This window comes from Anas acuta, chromosome 3 (assembly GCF_963932015.1).
Source record: "Anas acuta chromosome 3, bAnaAcu1.1, whole genome shotgun sequence".
In the NCBI taxonomy this organism is placed as follows: domain Eukaryota; kingdom Metazoa; phylum Chordata; class Aves; order Anseriformes; family Anatidae; genus Anas; species Anas acuta.
The window spans coordinates 34,725,634-34,750,610 of NC_088981.1; the positions used below are offsets into that span (position 1 = coordinate 34,725,634).

The window sequence follows — 24,977 nt, forward strand, 5'->3', positions numbered from 1 at the left end:
AAAAAGACTACCCTTAAAAAAAAAAAAAAAAAAAAAAAAGAACAAGAAGAAAGATTTACTTAATGATTTACTTAATTTAGAAACTTCAGTGACATACTGCTTTCCACTCTCTTTATCACAACTTTTAAATGCTGTATATGATGTCAGCTGCCCTCTCCAATCCTCATTATTTCCTGTATAATACATTGCCAAAATATAACTTAACACAACTGGATTTCACATGCAGAATTTTCTTGTGCCCCAGAGCCAAATCCAAACTACCTAAATCTCAAAATAATGGGATATTATTTCCAAAATAAAAGAAAATTAGTCGCTGTTTTTTAGCAGACAAAGCCATGGTGAAAGCACAGCTTTATAATGCAATCTACTACAGTTTTGCATAATACATAGAGATACAAACTTTCCATTTTCATTCAATAGTTATTTCCTGTGTGAGTTTTTTTTATTGATAGTGACAGATCACTATTTCAAGGGATACTGTTTAAAAAGATACACTACAGATGGTTGGAAAAATGTAGTAGGACACTGTTCAAACAGGAAGCTGTAGAAATCATAACAATTTCTGAACAATAAATTAAAAAGAAGCTATTAAAAACAGAGGGGTTGATTTGCCTCTCATTTTGGGAAAAAGCTTTGGTTCCTTGGTTCCAAACCTCACTGTCTCAGTCCAAGTAAAATTTTAAAAAAGGTCTTGCTTTTTTTTTTGTCCCTGAATTCACTTCATCCTGTTCCATCCTATCCAGGGATGGGATAGGAAGCAGATGACTCTTCGGCTACATCAGCGCTTTCTAAAGTGTGGTTATAGATAAAAAGAAATTAAACAAGGGAAAGGTATGAAAAAAATAAGGCAAGACGAAACACCAAGAGTGGTGTTTTAAGAAGCACCAAGAACAAAAACGTACAAAACAAGCACAAGAATATAGAAGCAGGCAGACAGAAATACCACTGGAGGCACAACTAAGTAGAGCTTTTCCTCCAAAAAAGGGTCTGAAAATAGGAACACAAATATATTTATTTTTGTTAAAAGTATGTGCTGAGAACAAAGCAAAAAAATAGTTATTTTTTCATTCTATTTTGTTTTTATTACATAAGCAGTGTTGGACAAAGATGTGGCTGCGTTGACACTGTATATTCCTTGTAATTGCCAGATCACCCTCATCACTTTCTGCAACAAAAGTTCTTGAGGAGGTCGCGTGAGTGCAGCTGGAAGTCTAAGGCAACATGATCAGCCTGCTTTTTCTCAATTCAATTCATAGAAGAACAAACCTCTGTGTACGTGCAATATGCTATGTAGATGTACCTGTCAACGCCATACTTTGAAAGAGACAAGGAAACTACTCAACATTTTTAACCCTTACTCACATAGGGCATGCACATGAGACTGAGACATAACCCCTTATGAGTAAGAACTGGCAACCAGTATTAGGTGAATGACAGAGTACAAAACTACAATATTTGATGCTGTCATTGAACATCAGTGAGTGATATTAACATCAAAAATATTTAAGTTTAATTAAATATCTTTGTTAAAATGTGAAAATTAATCATAGGCCCGGTGGAATAAATGAACAGACAAAACATATTATACCAGATTGAAAACACATTTCTCTCCTTTTCACTTTGCTTCCTATGGTTGTAAGATAACAATTGCCTGTGTTTGGTCATGTCACTATTACACATAATAAAATAAAATGTAGTATCTTGTAAACATAACGAACTATCATCAGTGTGCTTATTGATAAAACATCCTTTTCGTTATTCACTCATTTAATTGCATAGAAACGTCGAACAAATTATTCTACAATATTTTGGTTAGAAGTAAAACACACACGCATTCTTTTAGGAAAACACTGTGTTGCCCGGAATACCATCAGTTAGTTATTACTGCTTTGCACAATTCCCTTATATATGACAAAATTCGGATGCATTACTTACACTTTCCCTCCAACCTGTAGGCTGCATGTCAGTTGGAAGACATTAGATTCAGAACGTCTAAGTTAATTTTAACTTAATCATTCATTTAGAAATCTTATCGCTAACATCTTATATGAGTTCTGGAAGTTTACCAGTTGGGAAGTATCATTTACTAATTACAAAAAGGAACTTAGATAATAAGGAATATTTCAGGTAAATTTTTCCATTTGTATTTATTTGTTTTTATTATTGCTCTTAGGTGTTGAGACATTGCAGTATATTTGTAGCATTTTAAATGTCACTATTACCTTGTGTAAAACTCAATCGTTGCCGATTTTTCTGTACATAAATAAATAAGCTGCCAAATTAAATTTCGTTTGTCATTTCTGAGCACAGTAAACACAGAAGAATCATATGGTTAAATTATGGTCATGTGTCTCCCTCTCTCAAGTTTTCTGTCTCCATGGCACAATGAATTTTTTGCACAGGAGGTAATATTTTTTTTTTGATTCAAAGAAAAAGAGTACAAGATTTCAGATTCAGTGAAACAGTGAACTACAATTGTCAGTTTAGTTAATTTTTAAGGGCAACTATTACACTTGTAGTTTTCACAAAGGAATTTTAAATTTGTGTAATCACAAAACTATTTTGAGACTGGTTATTGTTTCACTCCCCACTTCTGCAACTATAGTTGCTGGAACAGACAATTCACACTATTCATTTTTACATCACTGGATTCACCTAAAAAGTAAATTTATAGCTCCTAGGTTTGGTTTTACACTAGAGGCATACGTTTCATCCTAACAGTTATGTTAAATTCAGCAATCAAACAACAGTGGCACTGAGCAACTGGCAGGAAAATCTTCTGTGGAGTATTTGAAAAAACGAACAGAAAAACATTAAGAAATAACTGGGACAGAACTCTAACACTCAGAAATAGTGTAAGATGAAGAAAAAAAAAAGGAACAGACAGAAACATACAATTATTTCCAGTAGTTACTACTGCTGAACCCTTTTTTGTGAAACCGAATCCATATTTATACAGGTGGAGTGACTATTTCTCCACTAGAAGTGTCAAGTGTAAAGCACATGCAAAACTCGTTTTCAGAATACAATTTATTACATTTGAAAGTGTTTTTCTAGTCACTGTTAACTAGTATTTATGTAGTGATTCTGTTTTAAAAGCAGACTAAAGTGTTTTTTTTTTCATTTTGAAAAGAATGCATAACGAGTAACTACAACAATAATAATAAATGTTCACGACATTTTGACTATTTACATGTTTACTTGTGCATATATTATGTATTTTACATATATTATGCATGTGTAATTATGTTAAGATGTGGGCTTAACATATAGCCACTTTCCAGCCAACTACATTGAATGAATTGGATTATTAATATTAATATTATATACAGAAAAACATTCCATACAAGTGCGTAATTGAAGTTGAAGGGAAAACAGCTGACAAGGAAAATTGACACATAACTAAACTATTCTATTCTCTTTTGAATCCTACGTTACTGACTTGTATTTTTTTCATAACTAGATGTATCTAATATTATCATTCCATATTTTATCTAATAAGTAAAACACAAACATCCAAATATACCGAATATTTATAAATTTTTACTATTCATTTAACTATTTCATTTTGAGCATCGCTCAAGCACAAATATATTAGGTAACAAAGAGTGAAAAAAAATCCATCTTTTATACAATATTGTTGGTTTAGAGTTGCATAGAAGTCAGAACAATTTTTATATAATATGCGTGTAATGCAATGCATATAATATAAAAAACAGAGCAGAGGAGTGAATATATGACAAGTAGAGCAGATTATGTGATCTGAACGTATATTGCACCAAGTAAAAATAGCATGGTTTTAAAAACTAGAAAAAAAACAACTTCATTCATGCCCATGATTTTTAGTCTACTACAATGAAGCACATAACCAACACTACTAGCAATTTATTATTGCATAACATTTCATGCCAAGTTAGATATTTTATTCAGCACTTCTGAAGCAATAATTTTAGGGCTTCCTCTAACACTATTATAAAAGCAGCTATCTGCAATATAGCTACGTATTAAAGTATAAACTAAAGTATATAAAGAATATTAAGTATAAACTAGGCATTAAAAATAAACAGAAAACATTGTCCCATACCTTCTGCAATTGATCAAAAATGTAAGATAGAGTCCTAGGAATGATGCCTCGATCACTGTAACGTTCAGCTCCTCCTGTGATCGTAAAAGTTTTGCCACTGCCTGTCTGACCATAGGCAAAGATAGTACCATTATATCCTGCCAAAGCACTACAGAATGGTAAGAAAGACAAGAGAATTAGTATCTATGGCATAATTTATTTTCCACAATCAACTTTGTACAGAAACAAAATACAATTTACAGTAATTCTCAAATACATAGAAGCTGTCTAGTAATACAGGATCACTCTTCATACTATTTATTCTAGATTCAATAGGATTTACATCACCTGAAATGACATTCAGATGTGATAATCTTTTTCCACATTTCTTACTTGAAGTAAGGCCTAGCAAAAGTCTAGTTAAAATATTTTTCTCTGTAAATCGTCATACTCACGATTCCCTTCAACCTGACTTCCACCAAACAGTAGATAAGCTTAAGAATAGTGGTACAGCTGAGGAAGGAAATGTCAGACTTGGCTGTAGCTGACATGGAGCTCATCAGCCATGACTGACCAAACAGAACTTTCATGTTATGACAGAACATATATGGTCCTGATTTTGTGTTAAAAGCTCTTTCTTTATTGCAACAAACATAAAGCACTCTCCCAAACTGTGATCTAGATTCCACTACTGATAAATCAGTGTAATTTGAAGGAATTATACAGCATTTCTTTTCTTAATATATGGCAAAGTTTCTTGTACCATTTGTGAAAAGAGACTTGCATTTTTCTCAAGTCAGACCGCTTTGATGGGCTGACATGAACTACATGTATAAATACATTTCATTTCCCCTTGATATTAAAACTAAAATTTTATGTATACTTTTAAAATTTCTATTGGTATTTATGGTTGACTATCAGGTGCTTCCCTTGTGCAGCTGTCTCAAAAGATACAATTACTAAAAATCTTTTGCCACATTTCTGAGCCTGTTTCTTGTTAATTATCGTAAAGTACCCTGACCTTGAAAAATATTTAAAGTTTTCTAACATCTTATACTTCACCCTGTTCACACACCATATACACACACACACACACACACACACATTATAAACAACAAAGTATAAGTGATAAAGTACAATTATTTTGAATTTTCACTTCTCTGTAAGGAAAAAAGACCAAATAAAATTCTCAAAAAATATTAGAATTACAAATTAGTGATGAAATCTGTTACTGACTGTAATATTCAGATGGCTAAGTAAACCAGAAGTCACAACAGCTTAAAGAATATAAAAAAAAGTCAGATTAGAGCACATCAGACTTTCCTTCCTTTCAGCAGCCATCATTTACAAAACTTTTCCTAAATTTATGACTCAGATATTTTCTACAATTTCAGTATATCTTGACAAAATATATGTAGAAAGTATGTGAAAATACATGAAAGAAAATAAGAAAAAAATCAAAATATGTTTGAAAAGGCATGAAGTAATCCGTAAGGAATTGTTTTCATGATAAAGCTTATCAGAGGTAAAAATCTACTTATAATTTGATTTACTATGCTTAAGGACCTACTAATTTTGCATGAAGAAAGAGAAAGGCTAAAATTACTCTTTCACATTTGGCTTATAAATGAAAAGGGGCAAACAAGCCTTGCATAAGAGAAAGAGAACAACATATAGATATGTGGTCTGGCGCCACAAGACACGCCATGGCTCCCCAACATATTAAAGTTTATTTAAAGGCCTGCGTAGTTGCCAAATTGCTTATTTTAATCCATTACAGTAGGATGACAAAGAAAAAAGCAGAAACATGCTGAAAGGAACTACAGCCATCTGCTCCCAAAGACCAAACTGCCTAAAGGCAGAGTATACATAGATTTTAGATTCCAGATGTTAAAAATCAAAACAAGCATTACTAGAAAACACCTCATTCATTTATCTTAAGAATTTATAGTGCCCACCACCATAGTATCTGAACACTGAAGACAGTAATGAGTTGTCAGAAGGTAGGGGGTATCAAAAGAACCTCAGAGATGGCAGGTTCAAAACAAGCAAGAGGAAATGATTCTTCATGCAAAATGCAGTTAAGCTACAAAACTCTTTGCAATGGGATGTTGTGGATGCTAAAAGTTCACACAGGCGTCAGCAGAGACTAGATTATTTCCTGAAAAAGAAATCCTCTGGTGGCTAATACACACAGAAGTCACCTCTGTTTCAGAAAGTCTCTACATTAGAACTGACTAGAGGCTAACAGAATATTTCCTAAAATAGGAAATAGTAGCTCTAAATATTTACCTTTTTTTTTTTTTTTCCTGAAACACTGAGAGTCACTATGAGAGATAATACACTAGGTTGATGACACTTTGGTCTAACTCAGTACAGTTGTTCTTCTGTTTTTACATCTCTGTTCTTTGGCTCTCCTAGATCTTGCATTTTTGGTCTTACTCCTCCTCTTTAAGGTTGTTAAAGGTGTATTGTTTCAATTTCTATGACATGGCTCCTGCAGAAAGCTGTATTTTACAATGTGTGCCAAAATAAAGAGTGGTAAAGATGTGGCTGCAAACCATTAACTTGAGGTCCCACTTCTTCACAAAAACACCATTAGGATCACCACACATGTAAACATAGGATAAAATGTCAGATTACATATGTTATCAAAACACCTACAAAAGCCAGTGAGTTTAATTGATTCATGTATATATTGCAGTGTATCAATGCAGTTCTGAACTGTTTTCCAGAAAACATTCTAAGGTCAAATATGTGAACAGACCAATGTCAATAATATATTGCTGTAGTATAATGCAATTATAAGAAATATTAATACTGCATATATGGATTATGAAGGTGCTGGCTATGAATACAGTGCTGAGTTCCACTTTAAAATCCAAGGTGAAAGTCTCTCTATATACTATATAGGGTGTGTGTGTATATATATATACACACACACACACAAGTGTATATACACTATAAGGTATACAGAGCCTAGTATATAATAGTACACGTAGTATACACTAATATTGTATATATAGTATATACTGTGTATATACATATATAGAGAAACTTTCATCTTGGATTTTAAAGTAGTATGTACTATATATACATATAAATATATAAAACGCATTCTGTCCAGATTTGCGGCACTCATTTCTTTCATTCAGATTACATTAAAACTGTCAAGGAACAGTCACAGAGAATAAAGCTTATGAACTAAGCTAAAGGTCATTTCTACACATACATATATGTTTATGAATGGATAAATTTAAAAATTGAAGATGTAACCACAAACACGTATGTAATATTCTGTATACTAGTCAAAACTTTGAATGTCTCATCATTATGAGATGATAGGAAAAGAGTTTATTTTCTAGACAGCATCCATCAAGAATTGAATCCATAATTCAAAAGGATCCTTAAAGATTCTCATCTGCAAATTAAAGCTGCTGTCCCTTTACAGTATTGGACCTGCTTCTCTACTAGAAAAGGCTGTAGAGCATCAACTGCTCTTTTCTGACATTTCTGCAAAATCTACTCACATAGGCAAAGCATGCGTCACACATCAGATTCTCTGAACACAAATCCCAAAACTTTTTTAAACTTAGCATTTCACAGTAAATGGCTTGATATGGTTATTGACGGCAATATTCTGAAGGCTTCAAAATATGCATACATAAAAGATGTACTAGAAGGATAGTTTCATTCATACTCACTCTGTCCACAACAGCCAGAACCGCCCTGTGCCACAATGTCCAAAACTTTGTATTTTTTTCCCCCCTCCAGGAAGCTGAGTTTTAGTATAGTTAAAGATGCACTTTATTGAATAAACTGTCTCTTAACTACTTCAAAAACACATCAAAGACATAGAATCCAAGGAGAAGCTTTGCTGAAAAGATCTTTCAAGAACTTATGCAATGTTGTACAGCTCCCTATTCACAAGTTCATGGACTACTTCCAGACACATTAGCTAAAATATTGTTGGAGAAATCTGTCTATAGTATATTGCATCAAAGTTGCTCCTGTTGTGATTGACAGAGTTCCTGGAGGGTCATCTTTTTTTCATAATAAATATCCACCTCAGTATGACCCACTATAGAGGGTAATAGATTTTAAAATACAATGACCAAAACTTGTCAAAATTGTACCTTTGTTTCACTGTGTTAGCAAATTCAGATTATTCATTTTTCTTACATGCTAGAACATGCACGCATGCATTTGTAACACTTTGGTAAATTTAGCCTTCACTACAAGAAGATAAAACACTAGGACAAAAAAAGGAAGTATTAGTGAACCAACAAGAAAATTGTTGATAGTATCAACAGCTAATACCAATTTTAATGAAATAATGACATGAAGTGTGGGCAAGCAACCCCTAATCTTTGAAGGAATACTGTTTTACTACAGCCCTAAGTCTTTTTTTTTTTTCTGAAATCTTATTTCCAATGTAATTATATGTTCACTTCAAGATGATTTTAACATGGAAAAAAGTTAGATCTTCTCTTACATTTTACTCTAAGAACTGAATGAATCTGTTCTAGTTAAGCACTGAAAAACTGCTGTTGGTTTTTATAATTACAAAAGCTTGTGCTTGACCTTACAAAGTTAATCAGCAGCATTTTTTTTAAACACAAATATGTTCTCCTTATACCATGCAATTGGAATCACACCTTTTTTCCAAAGAAGCATCAACTGTTTTTTTCCAAAGAAAAAAGGTGTGATTTAAGCACACAAGTGTTTAAGCACACAACTGACTAAGGAGATTAACTTGACCACACTACTATATGCTTAGTCATATATTATGATGATAACACAATTTATCATGTTGTCATGGGAAAAGCAAAACATTTTCATATTTATAATTTATAATTTTATAATTGTCATATATTATGATGGTAACACAATTTATCATGTTGTCATGGGAAAAGCAAAACATTTTCAAGTTCTATCTGCAACCTGTGACATGCTACCGTGAAATTCTTCCACAATAACAATCTTTGAGACAGAAAAGGTAATACTTTTCAATATTTTAAAAAACAGAATGCTGAAATAACCAATAGAGGTTTAGAAATTACACTGAGAAAGATTCCTCTGAAGTATTATATAACAAGACCATGAACCAAAGCTCCTTCCAGTCAATGACCACCTTTTCAATAATCTCACTGAGTTCTAGGTGAGGTCCTCACTGTGGGACAATTTGATGCAATTTGTTTTTGCTGGTGTAGATACCTAAACCCACTACAGTATTTAAACATAACCTGCCATGTATCAGAAGCACCTCTGATACTTTAAGAACTCCCAATATGCATTCTACAAAAGTTTTGATAATTTTTTTTCCATTAATTTGGAATAGTCTTAATTTTAATACTTGTCTTGCTTTGGAGAAGAAACATAAAAAAGTAAGAAGCAAGCTGAAGAAAATGTTCCTTAATTATTCCATTTTCATTACAACCTTAATACTGTTTAATTGTCTTAAATCTGCTATACAAAAGCTTATGTAACGACACCTTCTCAAGAAAACATAAATTTTGGCTTTATGGAAATGGAGTTATAACATATTTTGTCTTCTGCCCTTTGGACTTCAAGAAACTGATGGGAAAAAGAAGTCAGTCAATGATAGAATATTGAACCGGTGCTGTTTTAAAAAGTCCCTTATCAATGGCAAGACAGTCATTAAAAACCCACAGTGTAGAGAAAAAAATAGTTGATATGAAATGGCCGTTATAAATAGCATTGTTTAAACCATTGCTATAACACTGTGCCTGAAACTATATGGTCTAATGATACAAGAAAAAACAGCTAGTTTAAAGAAAGGTAGCGTATTTTATTAGACTAGATTATATAATTATATATATATATATATATAAATAGATTATATAATTGTGTGAAAACAAGACTAAACTCGATGCTTCAGTGAATTACTGCTTTTCTGATTATATTAAGGGACCCCGCCTCTTCCCTTGTTAAGCAAAAGCTGATGGTATAAACTCTGTACCAATTATCACTCTTCTTTGTAATACAAACTGATCTATGAACGTAGTTAAAAGAGAGCAAGGCCACATCATCTTTTTCCTCAAGTTTTCTTACTCAGTTATTAGTTAACTTAAGCTTTCTAACTTAGTCATAATTAGCGGAAATTTAAAAATTGTGCACATTAAGAAATTAACTTTTTGTTAAAATATCAATTTAGATCCCTGTTTAAATATATTTCTGTTACAAAGATATGTACTGACATTTTCAGTCACTCAGCAGACTTACCTCATGCCTGGAAGATGCATAATTCCTAAATGAAAGGCGTGATACAGAAGTCTAACTCATACAAGCAATTGTACTTAAATTGATAGATCCATTATGTTTACAACTGGTTAACATTCCTTAAGTGAAAATCTCCTCAAGCAGGAGCTTGACAATTTATGGGTAGTTACAGCAGTTCAAAATAGCATTTAGTACTTTGTCCTTAAGTATCTGAGACAGTATAAAGAGTGGCATAAAACCCTGTGACAGCAGACAGAGGTTGAAAGCAGACTGAGGTTGTTTTGTTGTGGTTGGTTTTTCTGAGTACATTTTGTTTTAATTTACCATGATGATCATTTGTTCTATTTAAAGTTTATGAACACAGAACTTTTCATTTGTTTCTGTGCTCATTGTTAATATGACTGCAGGCTGGTTTATGCCTAAGTATAACAAAGAAGTCTGCTTCCTCTGTTGTTACACCGAGTATATTTTGTTGAATCAAACAACAGTTAGCATGAAACTACAAGATTTAAAAAATAATAATAATAAAATGAACTGTCAAATGAGTTCTGTGTTCAGTTGTGGACTCCCCGGTCTAAGAAGGATGATGTAAAGAAACTGAAGAGAGCTTGACAGAACTAAGTTTGTTCAGGTTGGAGCACATAACTCGAGGGGAAGCTTGAGGAAGCTGTTTTTGTCAGTATGGAGATTAGAAGACTATACATGTACCTAATTATCATCTTCCATTACCTAATGGATCATCACAAAGAAAAGGCTTACAGTGGTAGAACAGTGGTCACAAGCTGTACAAGAGGAAATTCCAAGTGGGTATAACAAAAATGTTCTCGACAGTAAGAACAGTTAAGCCCTGGAACTGGTGCTCAAATGGGTTGTAGAATCCCTATCTCTGGATATTTTCAAAGTTCTCGTGGGTCTGAGCAACCTGATCTAACTCCAAAGCTAGCCTTGCTCCACTCAGGAGACAGAACTAGATGACCTACAGAGATCCCTTCCAACCTAATTATATGAATTTAAGAGAGTATGTTAGCAATAGGCATAATTTACACAAAATCATCATCAGTGGAAGGAAAATGTAAACAGTCCTTACCAATCCCTAAAAACATGCCAAAACTCTGCTTTAGTTCAGATCGGTCTCAAAGCATCAGTTTATAGCCACCAACATGACAACCTTTCTCAGGGAAGTCAGAGTATTTTGATTCCTTTTTTGTTACCCCAAAGCTCAATTCACTACAAAAAAGCTGAGGAAACAGTGCTGACTTTATTCTCAAACTTTTGACATTAGCAGATATTAGAGAAAAATGCTGAAATCTCTTCTTGGCAATTGGTGGATGAAGCCTATCTGGAACACCAAAAGCCATCACAGCAACACAGAACATGAAACCTAAGCAAAAAGATTTGCCTGCTCTGACACTTAATTTCTACGGCAAGGCATACCTTCCAGTCTTCAAAAGGATTAGAAAGATCACTTACACAGATGTGTTTAAGACATCTGTCATTTTTATTATTATTTTGCTTTAAAATGAAAAAGTTCAAAGTGAAAGGTTTTTACTAAGTCTATAATTTGAATAAATAAAAAAAATATTTAAATGCTCTAATGAGAAGGGGCCTTATTAAATAAAGACTAAATTCTGTGAGTGTTTATATATAAATAAGAGAAATGCCTCGGAATCAGAAACAAATCACAGCTTTAAAAATTAATTACTTTGCTTTTACTAGTTTATTTCAGATTCCTGCTATTATTTTAACCTAAGTTCTGAAACTTCATTTTAAGTGACTAGTAATGTAAAGGTAGGTGGTCATTCAACAGCTATGAAAACATTAGAATACTGAAAAGAGTGGAAAACACTTTGATCTTTATATTTTGTAAGCCCTCAGTTCTTGCTGCCTTAAATATTTTACCAATACCGCTCTTTCCTTCTTCCTGTCTCAGAAAACTTTAATTCACAATAATTTTACACATAAAATAAATAAATATATAAACATATCAGTATAACCCTGGCAAAACCAGCTCACAGACATGGTATTTATAATAAAAAGAAGAACAAATTTGATATGCAGGATCTGGAAAAGCAGTTTTCAGGGAGGATTTGTCTTTACAAAAATTTGGCATTTAGGTATCTTCTATCATTTGGAACTCAGATTAAATTTCTGTTTAGTTAAAATAAACAAAGCATCTCAGAATGCCTTTTTTTTCCCTTTATACTTTTGCCAGATTTATGAAACAAATCTGCTTTGGTAATGCCTCATATTTCAAAAATAACACCAATTTCCAAATGTGCATGTAACTGTGTTTCTGAGACCCTGGTACAAGCGTTTCCTCAGAATTTTCAAAAGAGATTTCCTAAGATAGCAAGCTGTGATATAATTTCCTATTTTAACTGAAATTCTTAAGTATATGTAAAACTTCACCCTAAGCATTGCAGAAGATAAGTGACACAAATATACTCTGGATCAAACCTATCAAATTGTAGCCTACAATAAGCAACATTCTTGAACAAGTCTGAACTGCAATTTAAGTCAAAATAAACAAGACTAATAGCTGTTTGAGATGGAACAATGAAGTTTTTTTGTTTATTTGTTTTTTACTTTTTATTGCCTCATACTTATAAACATTTTCAAGAACTACAACCATTCCTGCTCCAATTTCTCAATTTAGGGGATATTTTAAGCTATTTTTATTTCTAGCTTACAACCAACAAGTGTCCTTTTACCGTATATGGATTCTATTGGTTATTTTTGTACCTAAGCTACATTAACAATAATACAGCTGTGCTGCATGCCTGAGTGCAGGTTAGCCAAGCCACTGCATCACAAACACACTGGGGTCAAAGTAACTACTTGGTCATAGAAGCCTACCATTTAATTAATAAACAATGACCACCTTCCACAAAATCCACAAATAATACAATTTAATACATCTTATCAACATTTCAGGAAAACAAGAACAAAAACCACAACAAAACAAACTAACCAAAAGCAAAGAAATGAAAGCAAAACAACTACTGCTAAATCAGTTATTTTCCTAGGCATTCTTCATTTTAATCATATTAGCATGAAGATTTAAAAAGTCTTTATGAAAATGCTGGCTTTGATGCTGTTAGTAGCTGTTGTAAAGTGATTTTAAACTGGTTAGGGAGACATTGTGCCAGGACTAAAAAGCAGGTAAGTGACTTGTATCACATGGATCTTCCAGGATTTTAATTATTTGATCATTTTGCATCGTGACTTAAATGAGCTGACATTTTATTGACATCTTAATACTAAAACTGTCTTCATGAGCTCATTGTATTGGAAGCAATTATTTTTTCCAATTATGACACTCAACAACCTGTTGTACCAGTCAACACTATCTACAGTGCAGAAGCAACACGCTGCATCTGATTAAAACAAACCTAAAAGCAAAGGGGAGGACAGAAGAGAGAAGGAATGCGAGTAAAAATAGTGGAGAAACAGCATCCTATACTTTACATGTATCCACAAGACTTGTGAAAAATACTCAATTCAACAATTCTTTCATTTGTATGAGAATGCTTAAAATTAACATGAGCCCTTGAAGACCTGTTGAAGATCTGACATTTGTTTTAAGAAACATCTCTCATCCTTAGTTGAGGATTTTTTGGTGCTTCATGTTTTTATAAAATATTAAAAAAGTGGTCTAGATGGAATACACTGGGCACTTCCTATTCCTTAACACTAACTTTTTTTTTTTAATTTTATTTATTTCCATAGGGAGCATAGCTGAATTTTGTTAGTCTACATCAGATTAATATGGTAGCCAATTACTGCTGCTATTTTTGAGGAGTCTTGGCCTTGAATACTCCTTTCAGAAAGAAATTACTTCATATCACAACAGGCAGATTTCTAACACGCTACCTGGATATCTGACATTACTGAGTTAAAAGTGGACTGTCTTGATAACTCAGCAAAATTTGTAAGTGATCTGTAAATTGTCTGTTCTTCATAAAAAAAAAAAACAAACACTTAAGCAAATGTTGTCTCACAATCTATGATCATTTCATTCCAAGATTTGATGTTTCCTTTAACTCTCCTACTCAAGCTACATAACTAACTTCTCCACGTTTGTATTGCTCAGAAGAAAAGACTGTGCATGGAAAACATAGCATGTTACATCTCCTGGTTCGGGTCAGCCAGTTCTGAAGGACTATCTCCATAAACTCCTTTTGAAATTGCATCTATTCTGAAGATGCTTATTAACGCAAGACACCTATTTTAATGCATATATCTATAAAAATCTAGTAGGCAGTAATGTGGAAAAGCACTACACAAGAAAGTAGTGAAGTGAATGTATATTACTGATGATGCTATTCTTATTTGCCAGTATTTTCAAATACAGCCTTGAAATATAGACAGCCCACACAAATTGCTCTTTTCTGATACGACTTAACTTTCTTTCTCTCATTCCTTGCTTATAATTAAGACTAGTCAGAGACTTGAAATAACTCAAACTGATGCAACTAAGAGTGGAAATAAAATACTTTGCCCTTCTTGTAAGGGAGCATTAGCATTTCCAGTAGAAGAAATTTCATATGGGAGAAGACTGTATATCAGAATACAGTTTGGTGGGACAGGGACATAGATGAATTAATGTATATAGGCATTCCAAAATCTTGCTTAGGTAAGATGAATCCAAATAAGAAAGTGCATCTTCTAAGGAACATAATTCAGACTAAACTATGTCCCCAGTGAAGCACCAGGAGATGCAAGTAGGGAAGCTATTATCTACTTCAAGTCTCATTAAAAAAAAAAAAAGTGCATAATTTGACCCCTCAAAAGAATGAGTCCTATACTTTTTTTTTGAAATTTAAATTTATTCAGAGGAAAATATCACTTACTAAGTTTTCTGATGCAAAACAATGAATATCCAATTCGATGGCGATTTCTGGCTATTACATGATAAATAATTATGCCTCTTTTACTTTTTGTTCTCCTATTACATATTTCCTGCAATTATATTTTGATTTATTTCTGAAGATAGTTTCAATCCCATTAGTTGGGAGAGTACAAGCTGTTTTAAATATCTGACATGTTGCATGTGTCCACATCCGATATAAGGTCCACATTACAAGACTACAAATTGCATCAGATTTGGAAGCATGAAATAGTCTGCAGTCTACATAATATCAAAGGAATATCCCCACTAATTCCACGTTCTCTTTGCTAAGTGAAATTCACATTAAGGTACCATATATGAAAAGGGCTTCTATTAGAAACATAAAGAAAATGTTCCCATTGCCATAAAAAGATGCAAATATATGGCTTTTTAACTGTCCCAAATAATTAGCTTTAAAAGTAATGAAGAACCATAAAGACTCAGAAATAAGAGCCTACATTATTTAAGAATCTCTGAATTTCTTGTACTCTATTACATTCAATACAAGAGGCCACAATTTATACAGAAACATTTCATTTGGAAAAAAATAAATTATATATTGAAGAATCTTGTAAATTCAGATTTCATGTTTCAAGGAATTTCTCATCTAAGAGTTCAAAATTACAGAGTGATTATTAATATAAAACCCTATTGAAATCTGTGAAAGTAAAGCAAATCCAGCATTAGACTGAATTAGACAGTCAAAAGGAACGTAGAGTTTGAGAGTAAATTAGCATCCTCTTTACTGACTGAAGTTCCATTAATTTGAAGAAACTTGCAGAGAGATTATTTTCCTTGATTACCTAGTAAAACATAAATCCCTGAGGTGTTAGAGAGAGAAGGGGGAAAAAAAGAACAGCGAGTCCGAATACTTTTGTTATATTATTTTATTCACAGACTTACACACGAAGAAAGGAAAATTATAGTAACAGAAAAACAAAGGAGAAAATTCTATAAGCATACTTAGTGTAGATAGTAATGTCCTGGTAGGATGTTTGGTTTATACTCTGTGGCTTTGCATTTCAAGACAATCTAGGAATTCAAATGTTTTCCAAACATTTTAATTACTGGTAAAGTATTTTCTAAAACTGCTAAGAAATGCATTACAAAATATAGTCAACATTATTTTGCATAAAAACATATTTTTACTGTATTTTCTGTATTAATAAGCAGCAGAATGGAAAAAAAAAAAAAAAAACAGAGTAAAGGGCAATAGGTTGTATATACAAACAGCAGTTCTTAAGATAAATATAGAAGAGCAGAAGAAACTTCAATGTGCAGCAACAAGAACATTATCATGGAAGCTATAAGACTTCTAAAAACACAACATAGGTGACTACTATTGGGCTAGAAATATTTTGGCTGTCTCTAATTTCCATGAATATGCCTGAAAAGAAATATTTTGATATTATTCTTTAATAAGCCAAATTATCAGTCACATCAGAACTGAAAACAAAACTGAAAAGCACTAAGATTTTCCACATAATTTGATTGTATTCATCATCATGATATTTGAAGCTCTATGAGAAACTTGGTTCTGTTGTTGAACTAGAGCAATGCTTAACTGTTAGCAAACTATAAAAGGATGTTATTTATTTCCTCATCTTTTGAGAAAGTCGAAGAGCTAGTTCTGCCTCTTAAAGTTGGCTCTGCACAAAAAAAATAAAATAAATCAAGAATATAAATTTAAAATGAAAAGGGAAGAACAGGAAGAAGGAAAAAATGAAACCAAATAAGAGATGACTCAAGCATTAGCAAAATAGAATAATAATAATAAAAAAAATAAAGCAAATCACATGCTTATAATGGTTAACAGAGACTGCCACTTTTGACTGAAGAAGTAAATTAAATGAACTAATGTCTGGTGCCTCTGTGAAACCACAGGCGGGATGACAATGTAACTGGATTTAGAGAGAAAAGTAGTGGCCCAACATCAAAGAAAGCAAATTTAAAAGGGAGGGGAAAGAAAAAAAAAAAGTTGCATCCAATTTTCATCCATCCAAGAACAAACTAGAAAGATTTTAGAGTCCTGAACACTGTATTGCTGTTTCTAGTTTAAGCCATGCCCAAGATTTCTTTTCTGAGCATTCAAGTGTGTAAATGAGTTTTCTCATCACTGTAAGCATGCATGGCGAAGAGCCTCAAAATGTCACTGAACTATTTCATTGATACTTTCCTGCTACTTTTCCCTGGCAATACACAGACAAAAAGTATTTGCTTAAAGTAACTCCAACATCCAAAATGAATGTATTTTCAACAGTTTTTCCCTAGAAGAGAATGTCAACTTAGAAAGAAATAAGTAAGAATGACAATTTTGCTATGGAAGTCTGTGGTCTATCAAAGTAACAGAATGATTCTCATTGTACTCTCAATGGAAAGGAAAATTGAGTCATTTACTATAGAGTAAAATACATTTCAGCAACAATTAAGGACTCCATTAGGGAAGGAACATCATGACTACAAAGACATTTCCAAATATATATTTTTGCCTAAATAAGGGTAAAAAAATGAAGGTAAAGAATGAGAAACAGGAATATACTTCAAGTATAACCTAAAAACACAAGTAGCATCTTCCTTCAACATTATCAGTAACAACAAACACGTTATTTTGAATGTTAGCCTTAACACCTTAACCTTCAGAGATGTCGACATTTGCTTGATTCAGTTAAGAATGTGTAATCACCTTTAGCATTAAAGACAGCTGTTTGGACATAATTTTATGCCTACGCATGATTAATTCAATAGCATTTATGTATTTAGAGTCTACAAAAAAAAATTAAAGTCTACGTAATGGATCAAATAGATGAATAAAAATCCCATATCTGTCAACACTGAAATAAAGGAAAACACTACAAATTCATGTTTGTTGGAGCACTACACGGGTGAACTACAGCTGGAAAACTCTTCCATGTTGTAGTGAACCATTCCAAATAAATAAATAAATGAATCATGTCTCTAAAAAGTGTCTGTTACTAGTTAGCTTTGATACTATGAGTTTTAATGAGGATAATTCAATCTATAGTGTGCAACAAGGAGTTTTAACAGTTCTCTTTCCAAGCACAATTATATAAGATATAAACCTTTTTACCTGCAGTCATTGTTAAAGCCATAAATATTTTAAGTAAATGAGTTAACCAAAAACTATACATGGTATAGTCAGGTATGCAAAGAAATACATTTTCCATGAAAGAATACAAAAAAAAGTGTATTTATCTTATTCTAGTGAAGATTCAATTTCACTGGCCGTTCATTTTCACTGTCAATTCCCTTCCTGTTTTGTGTGGGAATTTTAAGCAGAAAATTGAGGGAAAAACAAGCATTTGAAAAAAATCAACAGGAAAACAGAATTATAAAGAGTTAGGCATATTTTTACACCCAAGGAACAATATGAGAAAGACCTAAGTACCAAATTGAGGATGTCTGTTTTCCTAAAGCAGAAAACTAGTACTGACTTCAGCAATATGGACCTTAGGTGAATACAGAGAGTGGCACATTAGAAAATCCACCTGCTTGAGAGTGGCATTCAATCCACACAATGAGTGAGGAAACCTTCTACATCAGTTTTAAACACTTGCCTTTGCGAACTCTGAAATACAAGCATTGTTTGATTATAACATGAAATAGAAAATATACACTGCAAAAACCACTGCCTTACACATTAGGACTGTAATAATGAGCAAAAATTGAAAATACCACCACAGATGCAGGTTCTTGGGTGTATCTAGTTAATGAAACAGAGAGGTATTTTTTTTTTTTGGCTTTCCCCTTTTGGGAGTTGGGTCAAACATCCTCCAAGGATCCCTTCCAATACTAACCATTTTGTAACTAATGGAACCATATAGAATGTTATTTTTACTAATGTAATACAGTGAGTTTATATTATAGACAAAAACTAACTAGACATGAATTGCTATGCCTATGCAACAGGAGAAAACAGCAGCAGTACTACTCTAGGATTTTATGATGAAACCTTATCACACATACAATCTCCCAGATTCAGATATGTCAGTATTTAGAAAAAATAAATCATCAATACATTTTTACAACAATGAATCGAACACTTGCTAGCTCTCCTCCAAGTCATACAGTGAAAGCGATTTTTGACCCTGTGTTACCCCGATTACTCGCAAGAACAACATACCATTCTGCCACTGGTCTGGCAATGCTGTCAAAAACCACATCTTGTTTTGCCTCTTGATCAAAAATTTTCTGAAATCTGAAAATATTAATCAAATAATAATTACTCAGAATCTAAAAACACTGCTTGATTCATACATTTTTGTTTGTGTTTGTAATAGTCAATGTTTACATCATGAGGCTTACATAACTTAGTACAATGTTTTCCCTGTAGTCTTACCCAAAGCATGTTGTTGTACTATTGTATATAAATAGGCTGTACACAGTGCTGCATTGACAAGAACTACACAATAAAATCCTCTGATAAAATGATGTGGCTTAGAAAAAAAATATTTGTAATTTAGATCTATCAAGAGAATCATTGTTTGTAACTGGCACCACTCTGAAACCTGGACAAATAGATTACACTACAATTAAATAGAGTGTCCCACCAGCACAGCCAGGCCCAAATTTTCTCATAACTTGTTCCTTCTTTCTGTTGCATACTTACTGTAATCATCACAAGGAAATACTTAACTCATTTTTTTTTATTCCTCCAATTCCTATACAAAATATCTGCAGTAGCCTTACAGAATCACAGAATATTTGATGTCACAAGAGCTCATCTTCTACAATTCCCCTGCTCAAAGGAGGGTCAACTAGAGCAAGATTCTGTCCTGTCAGGTATAATTATCTCTATATATGTAGACTCCACAATATATCCAGGCAACCCATGGCAGTATTTGCTTACCCTCACAGTAAGAAAAGTTTTTTTTCTTATGCTTGAATGGAATTTCCCATACTTCAGTTTGTGCCCGTTAACCCTCACCTTGTTACCAGGCACCACTAAGAAGCATACAGCTCCACCTTCTTTACTTTCCCTGATGAGATTGATAAGAGTCCCTTCAACTTTTCTTCTATCAATTTCAGCCTCCTGTTACACATCAGATGCTCTGGTCCTTTAGTCATCTTTGTGTCCCTTTCCTGGGGCTCAAAATTGGAAACAGCAATCTAGGTACTTTTCTGCAAGTCTGATTTCCATCCAGTCAACTACAAGCCTGTACTAGTGAACATGTTTCTTCCTCTCCAGGAGGAGGACTCAGCATTTCCCTTTGCTGAACTTCATGAGATTCCTAGTGGCTCATTTCTCCGGCCACTCAATGTTCTTCTGAACAGCAGCACAACCAGGTTGTGCATCAGCCACCCATCTCAGTTTGGTGTTGCATGCAAATTTGCTGAAGGTATGCTTGGTCCCATCATCCAGGTCATTAATAAAGATGTCAGATAGCATTGCACCCCCATATTAACTACTAACTAGTAGTTAGCACCACTAATGACTGGCATCCACCTGGACTTTGTATCCCCAATGACAACCCTCTGAGCCCAGCAGCTCAGCTCATTTCAGCATGCATCCATACAGGCTCCCTGTTGCTTCTGCTTCATTTGCTGGTCATTGGGACGGACAGTTCTTGAGCCTGAAGAAGGTGATCCTTGAAAGACAGCTGCCTCTCCTGGACCTCTCTTCTCTCTAGGGCTGCGTCTCATTGGATTCTTTCAAGCAGATCCCTGAACAGCCCAAAATTTGCTCTCACAATTTCCAGAGTTATTATTTTGCTTTCTGCCTTGCTCCCTCTTCTCAGGATCTTAAGTTTCACTATCCCATTGCCACTGCAGCCTTGATTTTCACATCCATGATCAGTTCTATATTTGAAATACAAGGTGCATGAGTTCTTCTCACCCTCACTGGCTCTTTAACCAAGTTTCATGAAGTTTAGGAGTGAACATACTCCAGGAACTTCCTGTATTGCTCATGCCCTGCTTTGTTGTCTGTCCTATCTGGAACAGCATATTCATCTAGAACTTCACAGGGTATATAGAAAGGTCCCAGGGATATTGGGTATGTAGAAAGGCAGCATGGACTGCAAGGGATTATGCAGCATCTACATGTCAAACACATGTGATACATGAAATACAGAGGCATACATTCTATCCTGCTAACACTTAATTAGGAAAGTCATTCAGAAAATGCTGTTTGATTTCCATAGGAGAAAGTAAGAACAGAGGAGAATAATGCTTGAGCTGACTAGGACAGACTGTATGCAAACATGAGTTTTGTGGAGGAAAAAAATCCATAAATCCTTAATCCATAGCATCATTTTTGTATTGCCTTAAGGACAATAAGTCATAGTATTTCTCAAAACCCATCTCTATGGTTTTTAATAAATTATGAAGATTAAAGAAAAAAATCAGCATTCATTACAGCTGGCTTGGGCATCTGCAATCTAAGATAGTTTTGCATACAGTTGGAGAAGACAGTTCCTCACTTCCCAAGCAGAACAGATTTATTGTAAAGTGACATCAGGCTGAGCTACAGATATTAATCTGTGGCTCTTTTTTTTAATAGTATAAACCAACAAATTTTCTTGATTTGATATTGAAAAAAAAAAAAAAAAGGAAAGTTTAACTTGGAAAAAACATTCTCAATCTATTTATTAGAAGTGGTTATACATCTAGCTTTTGTCCACCAGCAACATCTTAAAATCTTGCCTCTAAGCTTTCTATCAAAAAGATAAAAAATATATTTGTTTGATAATACTGGTATGTATTTTCAGTTTCTAAAAAATATTTACATTCTAGTATGATGGTTTTGTTTCTTTTAACAATCTCTGTTGCTTTTTGTTTTTGTTGTTTGTTTTTACACTGTTTTGGTTATGTTTGAGACATTGTTTTTTAAACAGAGTGTTTAACATAAAGACATCTTTAGCCAGACTATGCCAACTCATTAGGTCACAAGAAAACAACAGCCTTGCACTCAGTTTTCAAAGGCAAATTCAAAACAAGCTGTAAGAATGGAAGAACTGATAAATGAAGATGCAATCTTTGAAATCAGACTCAAATGTATAATGACATGCAATGGATGAGAAAAAAAAACACAACACAACTTTATCAAATATTATCACAATCATTCAGCTGTAGAACATAATACAGTGTAGTATTCCTCTTGTTGAGGGAGCAGTATAAAGATACCTTCATATTAAAAATTAATTAAAACTTAATTTGGGGAATAGGTTTTTCATCTCATTCTATATGTCTACCTGAATCTCTACACAGAGATAAGGCTTGTACTTACTTGAACTTGTAGTTCTCCCGTTTATTATTGACGAACCCATCTGCTAAATCATGCGGCACAATTATCTCCAGACTGGACACAGATTTATCGTCATCATCAACTGAATAAATCTAGTAAGCATGGATATGAATTAAAGTAGTTTTAGCAATGAAAGAGCACAGCCTTTAGGTGTACTATAGCTAATCAGTATTTCAAAATACTATAGCAAAGTAGAATAATTCTCCCTACTTGAAGAGGCCTTACTACTTGAGCATGTATTCTCCTTCAGCTACCATTCAACAAGTACATACCAACACTGACCTGTTTGTTGTCACATAAACATCACACTAAGAAACAGAAATGTAATCCCGTTTACGTAATTTGCTTAATAAACCACTTCAATACCAGAGCTGTTATTCACAAACAAAACATGGCACCCAATGCAAATCCCTCCAAAAAAAAAAAAAAAATTAAATTAAAAAAAAAATAATAGAGGAATAGGTTTGGAAAGATTATGACAGAAGGAACAGAGCTTATTTCAAATTGGAATGCACTATTTCCGAGGGACACTTCCATTATTTTTATCATTTCTTGCAACGACAGGCAGATACAGGGTGCTACTTATTCCCCTCCTTCAGAACAACGTCTAATCGCGTAAACTCTATCACACACCAAAAGATTTCCCTGGGGAGCCCACCCCCTAGCCTCACAAAAACATTCCAGAGTTTCTGCACTTGGCGATGGTATTCACTCGCCAAGGCTGCAGGGAACAGGCCGGTGGCTCTGTCTCCCCCTTCCCGACCCCTCAGCTCCCCCCTGCCCAGCCGGAGGCCGCCTGCGGGGTCCCTGGCTCGCTTTCCAGCCACCGCCACGGGCACCCCCGGCAGTGTCACCCCCGGCAGTGTCACCCCCGGCAGTGTCACCCCCGGCTCCCCCTCGTACCCCCGCTTGCTGCCGCCTCCCTAAGGGCTTCAGCCGCGCGTACACCCGGATGGTTTCCTTCACCATCGCTCCTCCGCCGCCAGCCTAGTAACGGTAACCACGGCACGCTACCCAGCCTGCCCGGCGGGGAGGGCAGCGCTGCGGGGAGACCGGTGCCCGCCGGGCGCCATCGCGCACCCTCGGGGGGCTGCGGCGGGGCGCCCGCTTGCTCCGTGGGGCTTGGAGGAGGAGGAGGGAGCCGAGCTGGCTCTCGTCTGCGGAGTTGTGCTGGTTGCGTGGCCGTTAACAGACATTCCCCACGACCTTTGTCCTCGGGGGTGTCACGGCTGTGAGAGAACCGAGCCTCCGAGCAGCACCCAAGGGAGAGCAGGCACGGCAACCATTTGTAGTCAGAGCTGCCATCTGCGCCCGCAGGTGTCCCCTTGCCACCTGGTGCCACCCGGGGAAGGGCTGGTTGTAAACACCTGCAAAGGAAATTGGGGGAAAATGCCTACTTAACGTGCAATAGAGACTTAATGCAATATAAAAATCGTTAGGCTAAAGGTTCTATGAGGGACATATAAGTTGAAAGCCTGTTGTGAGGGCTTAGTTTCTGGAGAGGTAGCAGTAGGGCTCAGTTATTCTGTTAAATCGTTACCAAAAAGTTACACGAACCACATGAGCTGTTTGGGTGGAACATAGTGGCAAAGGTCAGATCGCAGTGGTTCCAAGTCAGCGGTCTAAATTAAGTGCAAGAGCAGGAACTTCATTGTGGAAGAGAATAGAAATTTCTGTAACTCAGATATGGTAAAAATATGTTGAACTTTTTATTCCAAATAAGAAAAACTAGAGGAAAGATTTCCTGTCCCAAGTGAACACGTATCCCAGAAAGCATATGAGGAATAAGTAGTGCGCCCTCAGGGAATGAAATGGGAAAGGACTAATCACCAACTGAAGTCAAGCACAGAAGTCAAAAGGGTAAAAATGAAAACATGGAAAATATTTGTTCGTGTTTAAATAGAAAGCAAAGGAAATGCAGGACATTGGAATGTGATAATGGAATAAATAGTGAGTATCATCTCAGCATTGCTCCAAAACTACTGGATTTGCATTTATTTATTTAATTAGAATTTAAATGGATAAAGGAGAGTGCAGCATTCTTGGAAAACAGCAAACGGAACAGTCAACAGTGTTATTTAGCAGCTTTGCTATATTGTGAATTAACTGGGTAGTGGACAGAGAAATACTGCAGTTAGCTATGTGGAAAGCTAGTATATGTCTGCTGCTGTAGCTGAAATATGGAGTTTAGTGAATGAGACTATATTGCTTTCAAGATGAAGTCTGATCTGCAAAGAGCTTAGGTGCCCTTCTTCAAAACAAAGTCTGAGCTGTAAACTGGGAACTCGTGGCACATTGCAGAGACACACAACTCTGTTTGCATAGGACTACCCTGAATATGATGTGGTTGCACAGAGAAGCCAATGAGCCTTCTCAGACTTAAATGGGTCCCCACCTAAAAACACAAGCCAAATGTCTGAAAGGGAAAAAGGAATACTGTGCCACCTGTAGTGTGCAGCTCAACTGGTGCCTTCAAATACTGTAGGAAGCATGATAAAGGTGTGAAAGAGTACTGC

At 34.7% G+C, this 24,977-nt stretch overlaps 1 protein-coding gene across 6 annotated transcripts in view; it reads right to left on the bottom strand.

Annotated features, from left to right (window-relative positions):
- KIF6 (kinesin family member 6) overlaps nucleotides 1-23,877 on the bottom strand; it is a 175,984-nt gene extending 152,107 nt beyond the window's left edge. Inside the window, exons 1-4 of one of the 6 annotated variants that reach the window (XM_068676590.1) lie at nucleotides 23,864-23,877; nucleotides 22,444-22,553; nucleotides 19,339-19,413; nucleotides 4,085-4,232 (exon numbers count right to left, since the gene is read on the bottom strand). Coding sequence is in view for 5 of the 6 variants with exons in the window: in XM_068676586.1 (XP_068532687.1) it covers nucleotides 4,085-4,232; nucleotides 19,339-19,413; nucleotides 22,444-22,553; nucleotides 23,365-23,430 (399 nt within the window). In the remaining variant the exon portion in view is untranslated. Of the gene's footprint in view, nucleotides 1-4,084; nucleotides 4,233-19,338; nucleotides 19,414-22,443; nucleotides 22,554-23,364; nucleotides 23,748-23,863 lie in introns of those variants that run through there. The other 5 variants (XM_068676586.1, XM_068676591.1, XM_068676587.1 and 2 more) reach the window with 5 other exon arrangements.
- Nucleotides 23,878-24,977: the final 1,100 nt, after the last annotated feature.